The sequence below is a fragment of the Thalassophryne amazonica genome, chromosome 8, assembly GCF_902500255.1.
Source record: "Thalassophryne amazonica chromosome 8, fThaAma1.1, whole genome shotgun sequence".
In the NCBI taxonomy this organism is placed as follows: Eukaryota; Metazoa; Chordata; class Actinopteri; order Batrachoidiformes; family Batrachoididae; genus Thalassophryne; species Thalassophryne amazonica.
The window spans coordinates 16,719,420-16,737,124 of NC_047110.1; the positions used below are offsets into that span (position 1 = coordinate 16,719,420).

Below are 17,705 nucleotides of genomic sequence, written 5' to 3' on the forward strand. Positions count from 1 at the left end.
GTCGCTTTATCTTAATTTTCCCCGCTAAAACCCTAAAGAGCATATGTCTGTGAGTAATATTTACCTTTTTTATATTAAACCGACCCGTTATGGTCTTCTAAAACAGTTGATAGATGTATTTTATAACTTAAAAACGGGACCGATGCTAACGCGTTAGCATGTCTATGGCGTTTTCAATGTTAAACTTGGCATTAAGCTGTTCGCATAAGCCAATTTTAAGTTTCTCAGTGCGCATGCGTTTTCAAAACTGGTGACAGTGTTACTTTGTGCACAGCAGAACAACGTTGTCAGTTGCTTTAGGACCTAATTTTGTATTTTATTGACTGTACAGCGACACAGCACCCATTTGGTGCATTCACCGGATTAGAACCGATCAAAATACTACAGAAGACAAAGAATTTTTACTTGACAGTTTGAAGTGAGTTTTCTTTGTTTCAGAGGGCTTCATACCCATTAAAATTCACCAGAATATAGAAAATTTAACTTGCTCTTTTAAAAAAAAAATTGTGGGGGAGATCCCCTAGACCCCCCCCCCATAATCAATACTGTGTTTTTACTTCACAGATTGAAGTGACTTTTATTTGTTTCAGAGGGCTTCATACCTGTTAAAATTCACCAGAATACACAAAATTTTACTTGGTCTTTAACAAATGTTCTGGGGGAGCACCCCCAGACCCCCCACAATCAAGACTACACCCTGCGCCCACCACCCTTTTATGTACCTTTTTATGTTCAAGTTTTGCATTTTTTAATGCTTTGTCTGGCTCCCCTTAGAGGCTATTTATAATAGATTTGTATGCTGTATAATGTGTTTATTGTATTTATTGAGGAAAAAAGAGTATGTGCCCCCACTACGCCACATTTTAGGGAATTGCTGGCATTGATTTTTGCCAGGAAAAAATTTCAGTCAGATGAAAATTTATTGCGTTAACCCATGATTTAGTTGTATGACCACAGTTTTTCATGATTTCTTCACATCTGCAAGGCATTAATTTTGTTGGTTTGGAACCAAGATTTTGCTCATTTACTAGTGTGCTTGGGGTCATTGTCTTGTTGAAACACCCATTTCAAGGGCATGTCCTCTTCAGCATAAGGCAACATGACCTCTTCAAGTATTCTGACATATCCAAACTGATCCATGATACCTGGTATGCGATATATAGGCCCAACACCATAGTAGGAGAAACATGCCCATATCATGTTTGCACCACCATGTTTCACTGTCTTCATTGTGAACTGTGGCTTGAATTCAGAGTTTGGGGGTCATCTCACAAACTGTCTGCGGCCCTTGGACTCAAAAAGAACAATTTTACTCTCATCAGTCCACAAAATATTCCTCCATTTCTCTTTAGGCCAGTTGATGTGTTCTTTGGCAAATTGTAACCTCTTCTGCACGTCTTTTATTTAACAGAGGGACTTTGCGGGGGATTCTTGCAAATAAATTAGTTTCACACAGGCGTCTTCTAACTGTCACAGCACTTACAGGTAACTCCAGACTGTCTTTGATCATCCTGGAGCTGATCAATGGGTGAGCCTTTGCCATTCTGGTTATTCTTCTATCCATTTTGATGGTTGTTTTTCGTTTTCTTCCATGCGTCTCTGTTTTTTGGTCCATTTTAAAGCATTGGAAATCATTGTAGATGAACAGCCTGTAATTTTTTGCACCTGCATATAAGTTTTCCCCTCTCCAATCAACTTTTTAATCAAACTACACTGTTCTTCTGAACAATGTCTTGAACATCCCATTTTCCTCAGACTTTCAAAGAGAAAAGCATGTTCAACAGGTGCTGGCTTCATCCTTAAATAGGGGACACCTGATTCACACCTGTTTTTTCCACAAAACTGACAAACTCACTGACTGAATGCCACACTACTATTATTGTGAACACCCCCTTTTCTACTTTTTTTACTAATAGCCCAATTTCATAGTCTTAAGAGTGTGCATATCATGAATGTTTGGTCTTGTTGGATTTGTGAGAATCTACTGAATCTACTGGTACCTTGTTTCCCATGTAACAGTAAGAAATATACTCAAAACCTGGATTAATCTTTTTAGTCACATAGCACTACTATTATTCTGAACACTACTGTAAATGTGCTCAACATTCAGACTGTTGTTTTAAAGATATCTTAATGTGTTGCAGGAAAATGCGCAGTTTGGGGACCACATCTGGTTTGAAGCCAGTGGATCTGGAGACTTCTGTTATGTAGGAGAGCAGTACTGCATCGCAAAAACACTTGTGAGTTAGAGTGCCCCCCTGTGGTGGCGCTGGAAAAATTTCATAGAACATGCATTTATGAATAGTTACCATTATGTAGTCCATCTGTTATGTTTTTTTTTACAGCAAAAGTCGGTTCCACGGAAGAAATGTGCTGGTTGCAAGATATCAGTCCACACAATGTGTATGGAGCAGCTAGAAAAGGTAAAGTCTGGAGCGTCTCCATATGGCCAGCTTTCCTCAGGGATGTTTTTCCTCACATGCTCCTCTCTTTCTGTAAAGATTAATTTCAGGTGCAAACCTTCATTTAGGGAGACAGGATCTCGAGCCGTTCGAGAGGTCAGTCTGATTTTTCGTGGTCTAAATCTGATTGTTTCATTTCTGCAGATATGCTATAATCCACAAGCAGAAAAAAAATATTTCACAAAAGATTGTGTCAAATCGTGAATGTATTATTGTATTTCAGTCTAACATGGTTCGACACCACTGGGTCCACAGGAGGCGTCAGACGGGGAAGTGTCGACAGTGTGGGAAGGTGAGCTGCTATCTGTCACTGCAAAGTCTCTAACTCAATTCTTTAATCAAACATGACACTTTTTAAATTCTTCATTCAGAGCCTGAGGCCAAATGTTACTTAATTTCCTCTTTTACCACCAACAGGGATTTCAACAGAAGTTTTCATTCCACAGCAAGGATATCGTTGCCATCAGCTGCTCATGGTGCAAACAGGCGGTAAGTCACAGTGTGACGGTGCCTTGACACTTGCATGAATTTGATCCGCGCACCGGTACGCAATCTGCCATGTAGGAGAATAAACTCGCTGTAAACTGTGCACGGCTTCATGTAAGTGCACAAAGAAAATTTTTTAATGTTCAAAATTTCTGTCACATATTAATTAGTGATTGCGTCAGTGCAGCTCATCTGAATTGTAATGAGATGTTAAATCATCATAAACATACTTTTACAGATACCCATAAGAAGGAAAGAACATGCAACAGTTTTACCAAGCTATTAAAAAAAAAAAAAAAAATATATATATATATATATATATATATATATATATAATTACCTTTTGGACTATTCCAAATGCGTTCTCCTCCTCATGGAGCATGCGAGAGAGAGTGAGGGAGAGAAAAGCTGCAGCGGGGGGTATTATGTGTAGAATTTTGAGGAAAACCATCACCTTTCCTTCTGACAACACTCAAGTGTTTGGGAACCGAGGACACTAGTTGTTGAAGCTTTGTAGGTGGAATTCTTTCCCATTCTTGCTTGATGTACGACTTCAATTGTTCAACAGTCCGGGGTCTCCGTTGTTGTATTTTACGCTTCATAATGCGCCACACATTTTCAATGGGCGACAGGTCTGGACCGCAGGCAGGCCAGTCTAGTACCCGCACTCTTTTACTACGAAGCCACGCTGTTGTAACACGTGCAGAATGTGGCTTGGCATTGTCTTGCTGAAATAAGCAGGGATGTCCCTGAAAAAGACGTTGCTTGGATGGCAGCATGTGTTGCTCCAAAACCTGGATGTACCTTTCATCTGTGATGGTGCCATCACAGATGTGTAAGGGTGATTCTTAGACTACGGGGACTTATTATGTCCTTTGATCATATTGTATGAAAAACAGAAAAAAGGGGAAATTTCACACTTTTATCTTTTATCTTTACAATGAATGTGTGTTAAGAAATTTGTTCTAGTAGTCTATGATGACTTTTTCACCTTTTTTCAGCATCATTATATGCAAATATTGCCGTTTTGTGCTTGTCCCACACCCAGACTTTTGATCTTCAATGATAAAAATGAATGGTAAAGAAACGTTTTTTCTAATGTTTTAAAATATCTCTGAATAAAATATCAGTAAAATAATCAAAACATAATTGGGGTATTCAATGTCATACAACTGTTGTGATTTTTTTTTTAAACAAAATGTAGTTGTCCCACACTATTGCCGTAATTTCCACCTCAACACTGTAATGTCCAGTAACAGTTTGTATGAAAGATTGTATATAGCGCCAAATCACAACAAACAGTTGCCCCAAGGCGCTTTATATTGTAAGGCAATCGTGTGGTGGAAATTACATTTACAAGGCCAATAGTGCCCGTAGTTAAAAAATCACCCGTAAGTTGTCCATGCCATGGGCACTAACACACCCCCATACCATCACAGATGCTGGCTTTGGAACTTTGCGCTGGTAACAATCTGGATGGTCTTTTTCCTCTTTTGTCTGGAGGACACGATGTCCATGTTTTCCAAAAACAATTTGAAATGTGGACTCATCAGACCACACCACACTTTTCCACTTTGTGTTTGTCCATTTCAAGAGCTCAGGCCCAGAAAAGGTGGCAGCGTTTCTGGATGCTGTTGATGTATGGCTTTCACTTTGCATGGAGGAGTTTTAACTTGCACTTGTAGATGTAGCGATCAACTGTAATAACTGACAATGGTTTTCTGAAGTGTTCCTGAGCCCACACAATAAGATCCTTTACACAAATATGTTGGTTTTTAATGCAGTGCCGCTTGAGGGATCGAAGGTCATGGGCATTCAATGCTGGTTTTCAGCCTTGCCGCTTACGTGTAGAAAGTTCTCCAGATTCTCTGAATCTTCTGATTATATTATGGACTGTAGATGATGGAATCCCTTAATTCCTTGCAATTGAACATTGAGAAACATTGTTCTTAAACTGTTGTACTATTTTTTCACGCAACTGTTTACAAAGTAGTGATCCTTACCTTATCTTTGCTTGTGAACGGCTGAGCCTTTTGGGAATGCTCCTTTTATACCCAATCATGACACTCACCTGTTTCCAATTTGGTATTCTTTGATCATTCATCAACTTTCCAAGTCTTTTGTTGCCCTGTCCCAACTTTTTTGAAATGTGTTGCAGGCATCCATTTCAAAATGAGCAAATATTTGCACAAAAACAAAAAAGTCTGTCAGTTTGAACATTAAATATCTTGTCTTTGTGGTGTATTCAATTGAATATAGGTTGAAGAGGATTTGCAAATCATTGTATTCTGTTTTTATTTACATTTCACACAACGTCCCAACTTCATTGGAATTGGAGTTGTAATTTATAGTGTATGTTGTTGGTCTGTAGCCCAGCTTCATAATGCTTTAGTTATACTGCTTAATGTGTGTTGTATTAGTATTGTCTTTTGCAATTTCTTTACATTTTCTTTGCCTTTACTCTATCCCAAATTGACATGACAACCTGCGTTTGTTTGATAAGATTATTAAAAACCAAGAGCATTAAGCATTTTTATATTTATGGCTTCCTGAAGCCTAACAGACCTGATTTTATTGCTAGAACCCCTATTTTAGTGGCCAAGTGGTTAATGCGCTTGGTTTCAGTGCAGAAGGCTCCGGGTTCAAATCCCACCCCTGCCACATTTCTCCATGTAATGTGGAGATGCGTCAGGAAGGGCATCCGGTGTAAAATCTGTGCCAATTCAACATGCAGATCCATCTTGGATTGGCTGTGGCGACCCCGAGTGCAAGCAAGGGAGCAGCCGAAGGGACTTACTATTATAATACGAGGTCTGTCCAAAAAGTAACGGACCTGCGGCTCCGTCCCGACGCGCAGATTTCTCCGCATGTCTGTCTAAATGTGCCGAAAAAGTGCTGATGTCCACGTCTTCTGCAATTTCTGTGAAAGTCGGACAATGTCCCGGATCAACAAAGCCTTCACTTTGGAAATGAACGGCACATTCCACTGTTACAGGAGTTTTTGTCATGCCGCACTGGGGCAAAGCAACACCGTGATGAAGCCTCACAGGACATGATAGTCACACGACTGAAAAGCCACTGAAAGCCATCTGAAAGCCGTCCTGTTAGACCAACACGGAGGTGCTTTTGTCCGCGCCATGAGCGGCTCCGTGGCGCATCCCTCCGCTTCTCTTTCCATGACAAAAACTCCTGTAACAGTGGAATGTGCCGAAAAAGTATTGATGTCCACGTCTTCTGCCATTTCTGTGGAAGTCAGACGACGTCCCGGATCAACAAAGCCTTCACTTTGGAAATGATCTGGTTGTTTCAAAGAGCGGGGTTTCAGCCTATCGATCGGCGCTCAGTGTGCGCCGCGCTCTCAGACGCTGTGGGCGGTCTTTAAACCGGCTGGAGCACTCCTTAATCTGTGTAATCCCCATAAAATCGTCCCTGAAAGCCATCTGAATTTTCCGAATGGTGTCCACCTGGAGGTCTCTCACAGTTTCTGGAAAAATTTGACGCAGCAAAGCTCCAAATCGTTCAGACATTTTATTCGCAATAAAAATCCGACGAGAGGGGTGGACCACTGCTCACACAAAGCCTGCTCACAGGCGAATGACGCAACCGACAGGCGTGAAAAAACTCACACATGTGCACAAAGGTTCAAGCTTGGCTGATGTAATCACACGTGATTCAAATCCATATAGTTTTTGAAAAAAATAAAAAGGTCCATTACTTTTTGGACAGACCTCGTATTATTACTATTGTTATTATCATTATTATTATTATTAGTCGTCATGGTAGTAGTGCAAGTAGTAGTGGTAGTAGCACATGAAAAAATGTTTTCAAAAGATTGAATTGAGACTGACTCTGTTCCATCCAGGACTGTAGAGTCAAGGAAGGCCACTATGATGATAATTACAGTGGAAGGTTTTCTTACACTACACAAATTGGTCAGTTCACCAATAGTGACACACAGTCGTTATATATATTCACCTGCACAGTTCACAGCTCTGTATCATGTAATTGCCGGCCAGACATATGTTGCTTCTGGTTTGATTCATCCATTTATTGACACAATCTGCTCAGGGATTAGCAGCCCTGAGCAGTACGGTCAAGTTATGTGCTGTGCAGGAACTGATCTTAAAGCACCAGCGATGGCTTAGAGTTGGTGTTCAGAGATGATCTGCTCTGTCAAGGACCTGGTGGTCAGATCACTTATATCAAGGCTGTCAGACAAAGAAGATTGGAGACAAATGCAGGACTCAACAACATAGCTCTGGTTCAGTGAGGCATTTACTGAATGGTTCAGCAGGGTTTGGTACACGGAGAGGCAGTCCAAGAAAAGCCAACAAACCAAAAACATCAGGCAATGGCGTGGTCGATATAACAGGCAGGTGGTCAAAACACAACGTGGAAACAGAACTTAGAATGAACAAGGAACAGAGCTAGAAGCGATGGCACCGGGCATAACGATCAGGCCAAAAACCAGTGCAACCAGTGGTGCTTAAATACTCCCAGTGACAAGCTGTAGATAGGAAACCCGTGTGGAAAGATCCAGAACAGGGCGTGACCCAGTCGGAGTGAAACGCCCCCACCAAGCTCGAAGAAAGGTAGACAAGAGAAATGGGGACCAGAAAACCCAAGCAAGACACACCCAGCCAGAAAAATGACATAATCCAAAAACAAAACCTAATAGTACAATATAAGCCAAAACACAATGCATGACAATATCAGCCATTAAACAATAGAAACAGTACTTGTGGTCCTTTACAATGGGGGAACTTGCGCACAGACACACGCGCACACTGTGCTGTGTAACTCCTACGCGCTCACCTGATTTAGATGGAATGATCCTCAAATGTAAGCTAACTATCTCCATTATGAGCGTATTTTTTTGCGTTCAACTTTAATATTCTGTAGATAAAAGGGAAAAAAGAAAGAACTATATCAGGCAACAGATATATATGAGTCAGTCTTTCACTCTAAAAGCTGACATTTCCTCATGATTATTATTGTCTTTGTTTTTGTTTTGTTTCCTAGATTGTCAAAGCGAGTTTTTCCAGTTTCTTGGTTCAGATGTTGAATGCAGCTCTCTGGTAATGTGTGTGTGTGTGTGTGTGTGTGTGTGTGTGTGTGTGTGTGTGTGTGTGTGTGTGTGTGTGTGTGTGTGTGTGTGTGTGTGTGTGTGTGTGTGTGTGTGTGTGTGTGTGTGTGTGTGTGTGTGTGTGTGTGTGTGTGTGTGTTTCAGTATCACAACAAGGTGACGTGCTTCATGCTGCAGCAGATTGAGGAGTGTTGCTCTCTGGGAGTTCATGCTGCCATCATTGTCCCACCTACCTGGATCATCAGGGTCCGCAGACCTCAGGTACACATGTACACGCTAATTGTGGGCACTGTTCTGGGCGAATGCAGAAACCAACACAGCTAATGCTAAGCAAAATTGGTGATGATGTGGTCCTGAAATGCACTTTGTGCATGTTGTTTGTTATTTGTTATTTTCATGGACTGTGCAAAGTTGCAAATGTGCAGAGGTTTTTGCTTTTCGGACTTCTACTTTTTTCTGATGGCAGACAGGAAACCTCTAATATGACAACATGTTTCCATAGTAACTAGTTTGCTAAGTTGCAACACGTCATAAGAACACTTTGTAAGAGACATCACTCATGACAGAAAATGAATTACCTAAAACATTTGTCTTGGCATCAACATCTTTCCAAACATGATGTTGTTGATGATGTTGCTGTGTTAGGAATATTTTCTGTTTTTCTGATACAGAGCAGGGTGCTACTGCACACACTGCACAAGGCATTTTCTGTTTTTAATTGAAATGATTAGCATGTAATTAACAGAAGAAGACAGCTGATGTGGTTGAGGTCAAGTAAATTGAACTTTTGCCATTGACTGCTGATAACTGGAATGGACAATCTGGTGTGTGCATAAAATAGACTTGCAAGACCCACATACGTTCGTGACACACAGACCATTTCCACAGAAAGCTGTGATTTTGTCAAACTGATAAATTCTCAAAGTCCCACGTTTGTGTGACAGTACATATAGAAATAACCATGCTAGAAGCAAACTTTAGGTTAAAAAAAACTCATTTAGACTTCACTGATGTAGACTCCTGAATTTGCAACACAGCTGCGCCATCTGGAGGACAGATATGATATGAAACACAGATATGAAAGATGTCTGCAAGTCATTTCATTTGAGGATGCATTACCTCATGTTCATGGTGAATTTTTGGCCACAAACTTTACTATCTGTTTATAAATAAAGATATACTAGACCTGCTAGCAGCTGTACTTGGAGTTCAAGCCCCTTATGTGGACCGCCTCCCGAGTCCCCGCAAGGACCATGTGATGTGTCACGATGCAGCTGCAAGATGTGGGCCTGACCCACAGAGGCACTTGGGTGATGGTGCTGTCATGCCAGCTTTTCCATCAAGTGCACTAAATTTTACTAAGAGGTCTATATTTCTGTGTAGGCTCTCAGTTGTCTAGGTGGTTTCCATAGACTTCTGTCTGACCCTTGTCGAAAAGGTTCAGAAGGGTCAGACAGAAGTTAGACTACCAGAGCAAGAATTTTAGCTGAGGAAGCTTCTGCGATTTGAAGCAACCCAGTCCAGTCGAAGATTCAAGCTTCTCTACTATAAGAGATCTATACTTTTTCAGTATGGCAGACTGAATCACAGCCTTTGCTCCCACCATATGTATGAAGGATTGTACATGCATATAACAATGCTGTAATGCAGTCTGTCAGGCTTTATTTACCAATATTCAAATTCTAATTTTCCTTTATATCTGTTCATTGTCAGTGCTCTACCAAATAGCAACAACTCTGATAGAAATATTCTCTTTATTGTATACATAAAGGTCAAAGGAGATTGGAATGAATATTTTTTTAGAAATATGGCAATCACAATGAGGTTTCACCTGACCCATCCCCTGAGCAAGCACATTGGAAATAGTGTTAAGAAAAACCTTCCTCAGGAATTTTGATTATAGCAAGGAACCTCAAGCATACCAGACTCAGTGGGGTGACTGTCCTTGCACATATCCTGCACCTCCCTCATATACTTCTCTGCCACAAAAGACTCATACAAGACTACATCTTTTCTCTTTGCACTCTCTCAAAAGCTTTAAGTCCACAAATAAACTATGCAACTCCTTCTGGCCTTCTATACCCTTCTTCATCAGCACTCTCAGAGCAAACATTGCAGCTGCAGTGCTTATTCTGTGCAATTTAAAGCTACTCATACTGAAAACTATGGAAAAGTCTTCTTTGAACATTCCTGGTCTTTGATAGATAAGTTGTTGATACAAATTTCATGCTTTTCTATGCATATAATTTAATATTATTACTTCCCCACTTGTGGCACCAACTTGTGACCGACTACTACGACATTTGGCAGGCAGCTTTTTGTTCATTTTTCTGTGTCATTGGACCATGTTTCATGTATATTGGACTTAATCATCTTAATAACAACACGTGAGTGTCCATTGAATGTATGTGCAGGATGAAGTACATACGTAGACCGACTTCCAAGACCCTGCGAGAGCCATGCGAGTCCCAACATTTCACATGTTGGGATGTGGGCCTGACTTATAGATCCACAGGAGCAGTCATGCTATCACTCAAGTTTAATGTCAAGAGGACAAACTTCAACCAAGATGTAATTTTTTTCAGCACATCCACTGAATAACAGCTGTGACTGCCACCATGTGAGCATCCTGCGGAGGGTCCTGCTCTCTGCCACTCTTATGAGACACTCCAGTTCAGTGTCAACAGAACAGCCCGCCTTCCTCCCAAGCCTGTCCACTCTTCCAGTGTCACTTTTCTTTATGCTGTCTTGGCAGCATACAACAGTATAAAAGAGGTGTGCTAACTGAGTGTCATTTGTATGAGGATGCATGTCCATTTTTATGCAGTCATCACCAATTTGTCGGATTCAACACAAATGTGATCCACAATTACAAGAGTGAACTGAATGCAATTTGGTGCTTGTATTTGAAATCTTTTTTCCCCATTTGTGATGTCCCTTAGTGACCCAGAATTTCAATTTAATTTATTTCATTTAAATAGCACCAAATCACAGCAGACTTGCCTCAAGGTGCTTCACACAAGTAAGGTTTAACCTTACCAACCCCAGGAGCAAGCACACAGTGGTAAAGAAAAAACCCTCTGCTTGGGCCATGCTACAGACACAATTGACAATACAAATATACACAAAATTTTGGGAGTCCATGCTGGTGCACAGGCTGGGAAGCCTGCAGAAGAAGACACCCACTCCCATCTCTGGATGGAGCCGCACCTCAAACAGAGAGAGAAAAAAAACAATCAGGCGGTTGAGAGACAACAAATACAGTATAATTTGTCAGCATTAAGCAACAAGAAAAACAGAAGAAATACTAAAGTGATTACCGGCCACTAGCCCTAAGCTTCACTAAAAGACCCAGACTTTAGATAAAGTTGAGGCTACGACCCGTTCTGTTTCACAATAAAGTTAAAAGGGTAAAAAGCAAAGTAACATACTATGCCAGTATGCTAGCCATACAAAAGGGAAAATAGGTGCGTCTTAAGTCTGGACTTGAAAGTCTTTACAGAATCTTATTGTTTTAGTGATGCAGGGAGATCATTCCACAGAGCAGGTGCACGATAAGAGAAAGCTTTGTGACCCACAGACTTTTTATTTGGAGCCCGGGCCGGTACGTATGGTTTAATTAGGTCAGCTAAGTATGGAGGTGCTAGTCCGTGAATAATTTTAAAGGTTCACAGCAGAACCTTAAAATCTGATCTCACAGGGTCAGGAAGCCAGTGAAGAGACACCAAAATGGGTGTAATGTGGTCAAACTTTCTGCTTCCTGTCAAAAGTCTGGCAGCAGCATTTTGAACCAATTGGTGACCCTAATGCTGGACTGCGGTAAATCAGAAAATATAACATTGCAGTAGTCCAATCTAGAAGAAACATATGCATGAATCAGGGTCTCACTATCAGCCATAGACAGGATGAGACGAATCTTCGCTATATTTCGTACGTGGAAGAAAGCAGTCCTCATACTATCTCTAATGTGGAGGTCAGACAACGTAGGATCAAAAATTACCCCAAGGTTCCTCACTTTGTCAGTGTGATTATGACACACAAGCCTAGGCTAAACGTTAGCTGGTTAAATTGATGTCGATGTCTCACTGGACCAAGAACTATCATTTCAGTCTTGTCAGAGTTTAAAAGTAGGAAATTGCTAGACATCCATCTTTTCACTGATGCAAAGCAATCCTCTAAGGATTTTAACTGGATAAGATTGCAGTTATCGGCATGTATACCTGAGTATTATCAGCATAGCAATGAAAGGTAACCCAAAATGGCGCAATATGTGCCCAAGGGGTGCTATATAAAGGGAGAAAAGCAGGGGGCCTAAGACGGACCCCTGTGTAACCCCAAATTTCGTGTCACTAAGGTTAGAGGGAGTGTTATTGTTCAAAACACAGTGAGAAGGACTCGTCAAGTAAGATGTCAACCATGCAAGGGCATTCTTAGTAATCCTAAAATGATTCTCCAGCCTCTCGAGTAGAATATGATGATCCACGGTATCAAACGCAGCACTAAGATCTAATAGCACCAGAACCGTAGTGGTGTCTGAATCCATTGCAAGCAGAAGATCATTCACCACTTTAGTGATAGCTGTCTCTGTGGAATGATTATTCCTAGTACAGTGGCCCAAGAGCTGCTGTGAAACCACCTTTTGCAGAATTTTAAAGCAGAATGAGAGATTTGATATCGGCCTCTATATAAGATTAGATTTCTTGAGTTATGGTTTAATCACTGCAGATTTGAAACATTTAGGAACAGATCCAGAGGTTAATGGCAGATTTATAATTTCAGGCACAGTCGGCCCAAGAGTGGGCCACAGGTCCTTAAACAGTTTTGTTGGGATAGGATCAAATAAGCAGGTTGTGCTTTTTGTAGACGTTACAAGTTTCGTCAGCACACATTTTCTTCTCAAAGTAATCTCAGAAATCTCGTGCTGTAAAAGGAGAGTGACTTACAGGTGGACAAGAACAAGAACTTTCAGTTATGCTTGTTTTTGTTGATCAAATCAGAGTAATAGGTTCACTTTGTAGCCAGTAGTGCATGCTTATATTGTAACATAGCATCACGCCACGCGAGGTGGAATATCTCTAATTTTGAATGGCACCATTTTCATTCTAGACCTCTAGCCTTATGCTTGAGGTCACACAAGTAATCATTGAAACAAAGTGACTGTGTTTTGGGGGGGCGTGGTTTTAATATAGGTAGAGCAATCATATCAAATGTACTTTTGAGCACTGAGTTTAAACTGTCCACAAGACTGTTTACTGATTGGGCATTTTCCAAACGTGACACTAAGGTATCAGGCAGTCTAGTTTCAAGTTCAGTTGAAGAATTGATGCGTCGCCGTAGTGATAAATAAGGTTGTTGTTCTACCAAACACAGCAGTGAAACAGTAAACTTAATAAGTCATTGATCAGAGACCACTGAAGCAAGAGGCATGATGTCAGTATTCGTGACAGCAATACCACGTGTGAGAACCAAATCCAGGGTATTTCCACTGACGTGCGTTGAATCCTCAATGCATTGCTGGAATCTTAATACATCCATAATTTCCATAAATGATTTGCAGAGGGGATCAGAAAGCTTATTTATATGAATGTTGAAGTCACCAATAATCAGAATGTTATCTGCGCTAGTTGGCAAGTTAGAGATAAACTCACTAAATTCATCTAAAAATTCATAGTATGGGCAGGGGGCCTATATACAGTGACAAAGTAATATGGCTGATTTTTATTCTTGTGATCTTGGCAATACATAGCATTGTGGGCAGAGCAGAGAATCAGATGTTCAAATGAATTATCTTTGTGATTTGTGATTCCCCCAACACATCTGGCCTGCCAGACACATGCGCACATATGTGAGACACATGCACCACATGTGTGTGGCTTTTTGCAACTCCACACTTGTGGGGGCACTTAGACAAATTTCACATCCAGCTTGACAGTGATCGTCTGCTGACTGTTTTCGTGATGATAGCGCGAATGGCCATACATTTTCTTAGTGCCTAATGAGCGGCGTTAGTTGTTTGTGTGTGTCAGCTGGAATTTGGAAGACACCTGCCGTGAGAGGAGACACTCTGTCTTTCAGCTGCTGGTGTGCACAAATACTTGTAGCAACAGGTGTACGAGGTGTTGGAAACAGCTGCGATTTTACACGTATTGCATGCGATTCCTGCTTCATGCTCACTTCATGCGTAATTTGACCAAATTTCACACTGTGTGTAATGGGGCCCTAAGATTCACACAGGAATAAATGAGCTACAGTTCACAGCAGTTACACTGAAAAACTAACAGAAGTATTGGACTGGTAACAGTAATAAAAGGAACAATTACAAAAAAAAGTGCAGCCGACCTAGCTAGCTAATCGCTAACGAAATGCTAACCACTCCTGATTCACAACAGGAGAAATTTAGTTAAATAAGATTCACAATAGATGCACTTAAAAACTAAGACGTCTTAAACTGAAATAGAAGAAATGAATACAACCTTGCAGTGATTAGACGGGTGTCAATTCAGCACACAGTACGTCGGAAACCTACACCTACCAAATGACAGCCTTTGAACATTGTTATGTATCATTGTACATATTTCATGTTTCTCTCAAGTAAAGTTGGGAAAATATGCAAGGTTTTCTGTTCTCCTTTATGAAATTGCAACTTTTGACCTACCAAGCTCATTTTTGATAACTTACAGTGCATCTGGAAAGTATTCAGTGTTTCACGTTTTCCACATTTTGTTATGTTACAGCCTTATTCCAAAATGGGATAAATTAATTTTTTGCTCAAAATTCACACACAATACCTCATAATGATAATGTGATTTTTTTTTAATTTGTTAATATAAAAAAACTAAGATATTGCATGTATGTAAGTGTTCACAGCCTTTGCCATGAAGCTCAAAATTGAGCTCAGGTGCATCCTGTTTCCACTGATCATCCTTGAGATGTTTCTGCAGCTTAATTGGAGTCCATGTGGGGTGGATACAGCTGATTGGACATGATTTGGAAAGACACACCTGTCTGCATATAAGGTCCTACAGTTGACAGTGCATGTCAGAGCACAAACCAAGCATGAAGTCAAAGGAATCATCAGTAGACCTGTGAGACAGGATTGTTTCGAGTCACAAATCTGGGGAAAGATACAGAAACATTTCTACTGCTTTAAAGGTCCCAGTGAGCATAGTGGCCTCAAACATCCATAAGTGGAAGAAGTTAGGCTCCACCAGGGCTCTTCCTGGATGGCCACCCATCTAAACTGAGTGATTGGGGGAGAAAGGCCTTAGTCAGGGAGGTGACCAAGAGCCCAATGGTCACTCTGTCAGAGGTTCAGCATTCCTCTGAAGAGAGAGGAGAACCTTCCAGAAGGACAACCATCTCTGCAGCAATCCACCAATCAGGCCTGTTTGGTAGATTGGCCAGACTGAAGCCGCTCCTTAGAAAAAGGCACATGGCAGCCCACCTGGAGTTTGCCAAAAAGGCACCTGAAGGACTCTCAGACCATGAGAAACAAAATTCTCTGGTCTGATGTGACAAATATTGAACTCTTTGGCTTGAATGCCAGACGTCATGTTTAGCGGAAACCAGGTACCATCCCTACAAGTGAAGCATGGCGGTGACAGCATCATACTGTGGGGATGTTTTTCAGTGGCAGGAACTGGGAGACTAGTCAGGATTGAGGGAAAGATCAATGCAGCAATGTACAGAGACATCCTGGATGAAAACCTGCTCCAGAGTCCAGAGCGCTCTTGACCTCAGACTGTTGCAACATTTCATCTTTCAGCAGGACAGTGACCCTAAGCAAACAGCCAAAATATCAAAGAAGTGGCTTTAGGACAACTCTGTGAATGTCCTTGAATGGCCCAGCCAGAGCCCAGACCTGAATGCGATTGAAGATTTCTGTGGAGATCTGAAAATGGCTGTGCAGCAACGCTTCCCATCCAACCTGGTGGAGCTTGAGAGGTGCTGCAAAGAGGAATGGACAAAACTACATGAACAAAGTATTTTGCAAAATGTGTGAATACTATGTACATGTGATTTTGTAGTTATTTAATTTGAATCAATTAGCAAAAATTAAAAAATAAACTTTTACATGTTGTCATTATGGGGTGTTGTGAGTAGAATTTTGAGGGAAAAAATGAATTTACTCCATTTTGGAATAAGGCTATAACATTACAAAATGTGGAAAAAGTGAAGTGCTGTGAATACAGATACAGATTCTTTGTCATTGTAACAGGTACAACTAAAGGTAATGGGCAAGCCTTTCAGTGCAGATATACCACACGTAGACCTGAAAGGTCTGGGGAAGGAAAGAAAATAAGCATAAAATTTAACAGAATGAAAAAGGTATGTCACAAAATTAAAAAAGAAAAAAATATAAGTACATATTAACAAAAAATAGATTGCATATAAAACAAAAGAAAAGTATGTACAAAACTGTGGATATTGCACATAAACAAATATTGCACTCATTTCAAGTGTGGCATGTCATATGGCTATTTGGTTCCAGTAGCATTCAGAACTCTAACAGTAGTTGGGTAGAAACTGTTTTTCAATCTATTTGTACTTGTTTTAATGTCCCTGTACCGTCTGCCTGATGGCAGAAGCTCAAACAGAGAGTGACCAGGGTGGGATGAGTCCTTTAGGATGGATATTGGCTCTTCTGAGACAGTAAGAGCCATGAAGGTTCCCCAGTGTGAGTGGAGGGCGCTTAATGATCTGCTCTGCCATTTTGGTAACCCTCTGGAGCGCTTTCCTGTTTGCCACCGTGCAGCTGGCAAACCACATACAGAGGCAGTATGTGAGGATGCTCTCCATGGTGGAACGGTAAAAAGACACGAGCAATCTCTGGTTTATGTTATTTTTCCTGAGAATTCTCAGAAAGTGGAGTCTTTGCTGTGCCTTCTTTACCAAGTGTGTGGTGTTCCTGTCCCAGGTCAGTTTCTCCTCCATGTGGTCTCCCAGGAAACAAAGTCCCTGACCCTTTCCACACAGATCCACTCAGTGATAATTGGCTGAATGTCTGTTTTGTTTCTTCTGAAGTCTGTGATTAGCTCCTTGGTTTTGGATGTGTTCAGGAGCAGGTTATTTTCTCTACACCACACCGTCAGCTGTTCCATCTCACCCCGGTAGGCGTACTCATCTCCTCCAGTGATGCATCCTACCACTGTGGTGTCATCCGCATACTTAAATACTTTCCGAATGCACTGCAAGCTCCTAATGGTCCATAGATTCCACTTTCAAAGACTGGTGTCGACTAAAGTGACAGCTCTGGATGAGATAGATTTGAAAGGTTTTACATATTTTACAACACTGTGTAAAAATGGAAAAAACAGAAATGGGTGTGGCCAATATCAGAAGATTTGTCACACTCCACGGAATCTGAGGATGTATGACTTTTGATTGTGCGATGTACCGTTTTGTTGTGGGCAAAAAAGAAAAGAGTGCATTTTTCATCATTATAGCACCACCTGCAGGTGAAAATGTTGATTTTATTAAAAATTATTCTATTAAAGACATTTAAATTAAATAAAGCACAGAAGTGTGTCTTATATAATTACTGTGACAAAACCTTACACAAAACCTGGTTTGTGTTTAAGTGGTTTGTCCACAGTGTGAGGATGTGATTAAGGTTTGAAAAAAACATAAATACCTGTTAACTTGTGCTGATACATTTGCTTTCCTTTCTG

The 17,705-nt window shown here is 40.8% G+C and overlaps 1 protein-coding gene across 1 annotated transcript in view; it reads left to right on the top strand.

Annotated features, from left to right (window-relative positions):
- dgkzb (diacylglycerol kinase, zeta b) overlaps positions 1-17,705 on the top strand; it is a 154,933-nt gene that overhangs the window by 53,035 nt on the left and 84,193 nt on the right. Inside the window, exons 4-9 of the mRNA XM_034175777.1 lie at positions 2,145-2,240; positions 2,346-2,423; positions 2,502-2,558; positions 2,686-2,754; positions 2,880-2,951; positions 8,179-8,295. Of these exons, the coding sequence (XP_034031668.1) occupies positions 2,145-2,240; positions 2,346-2,423; positions 2,502-2,558; positions 2,686-2,754; positions 2,880-2,951; positions 8,179-8,295 (489 nt within the window). The remainder of the gene's footprint in view (positions 1-2,144; positions 2,241-2,345; positions 2,424-2,501; positions 2,559-2,685; positions 2,755-2,879; positions 2,952-8,178; positions 8,296-17,705) is intronic.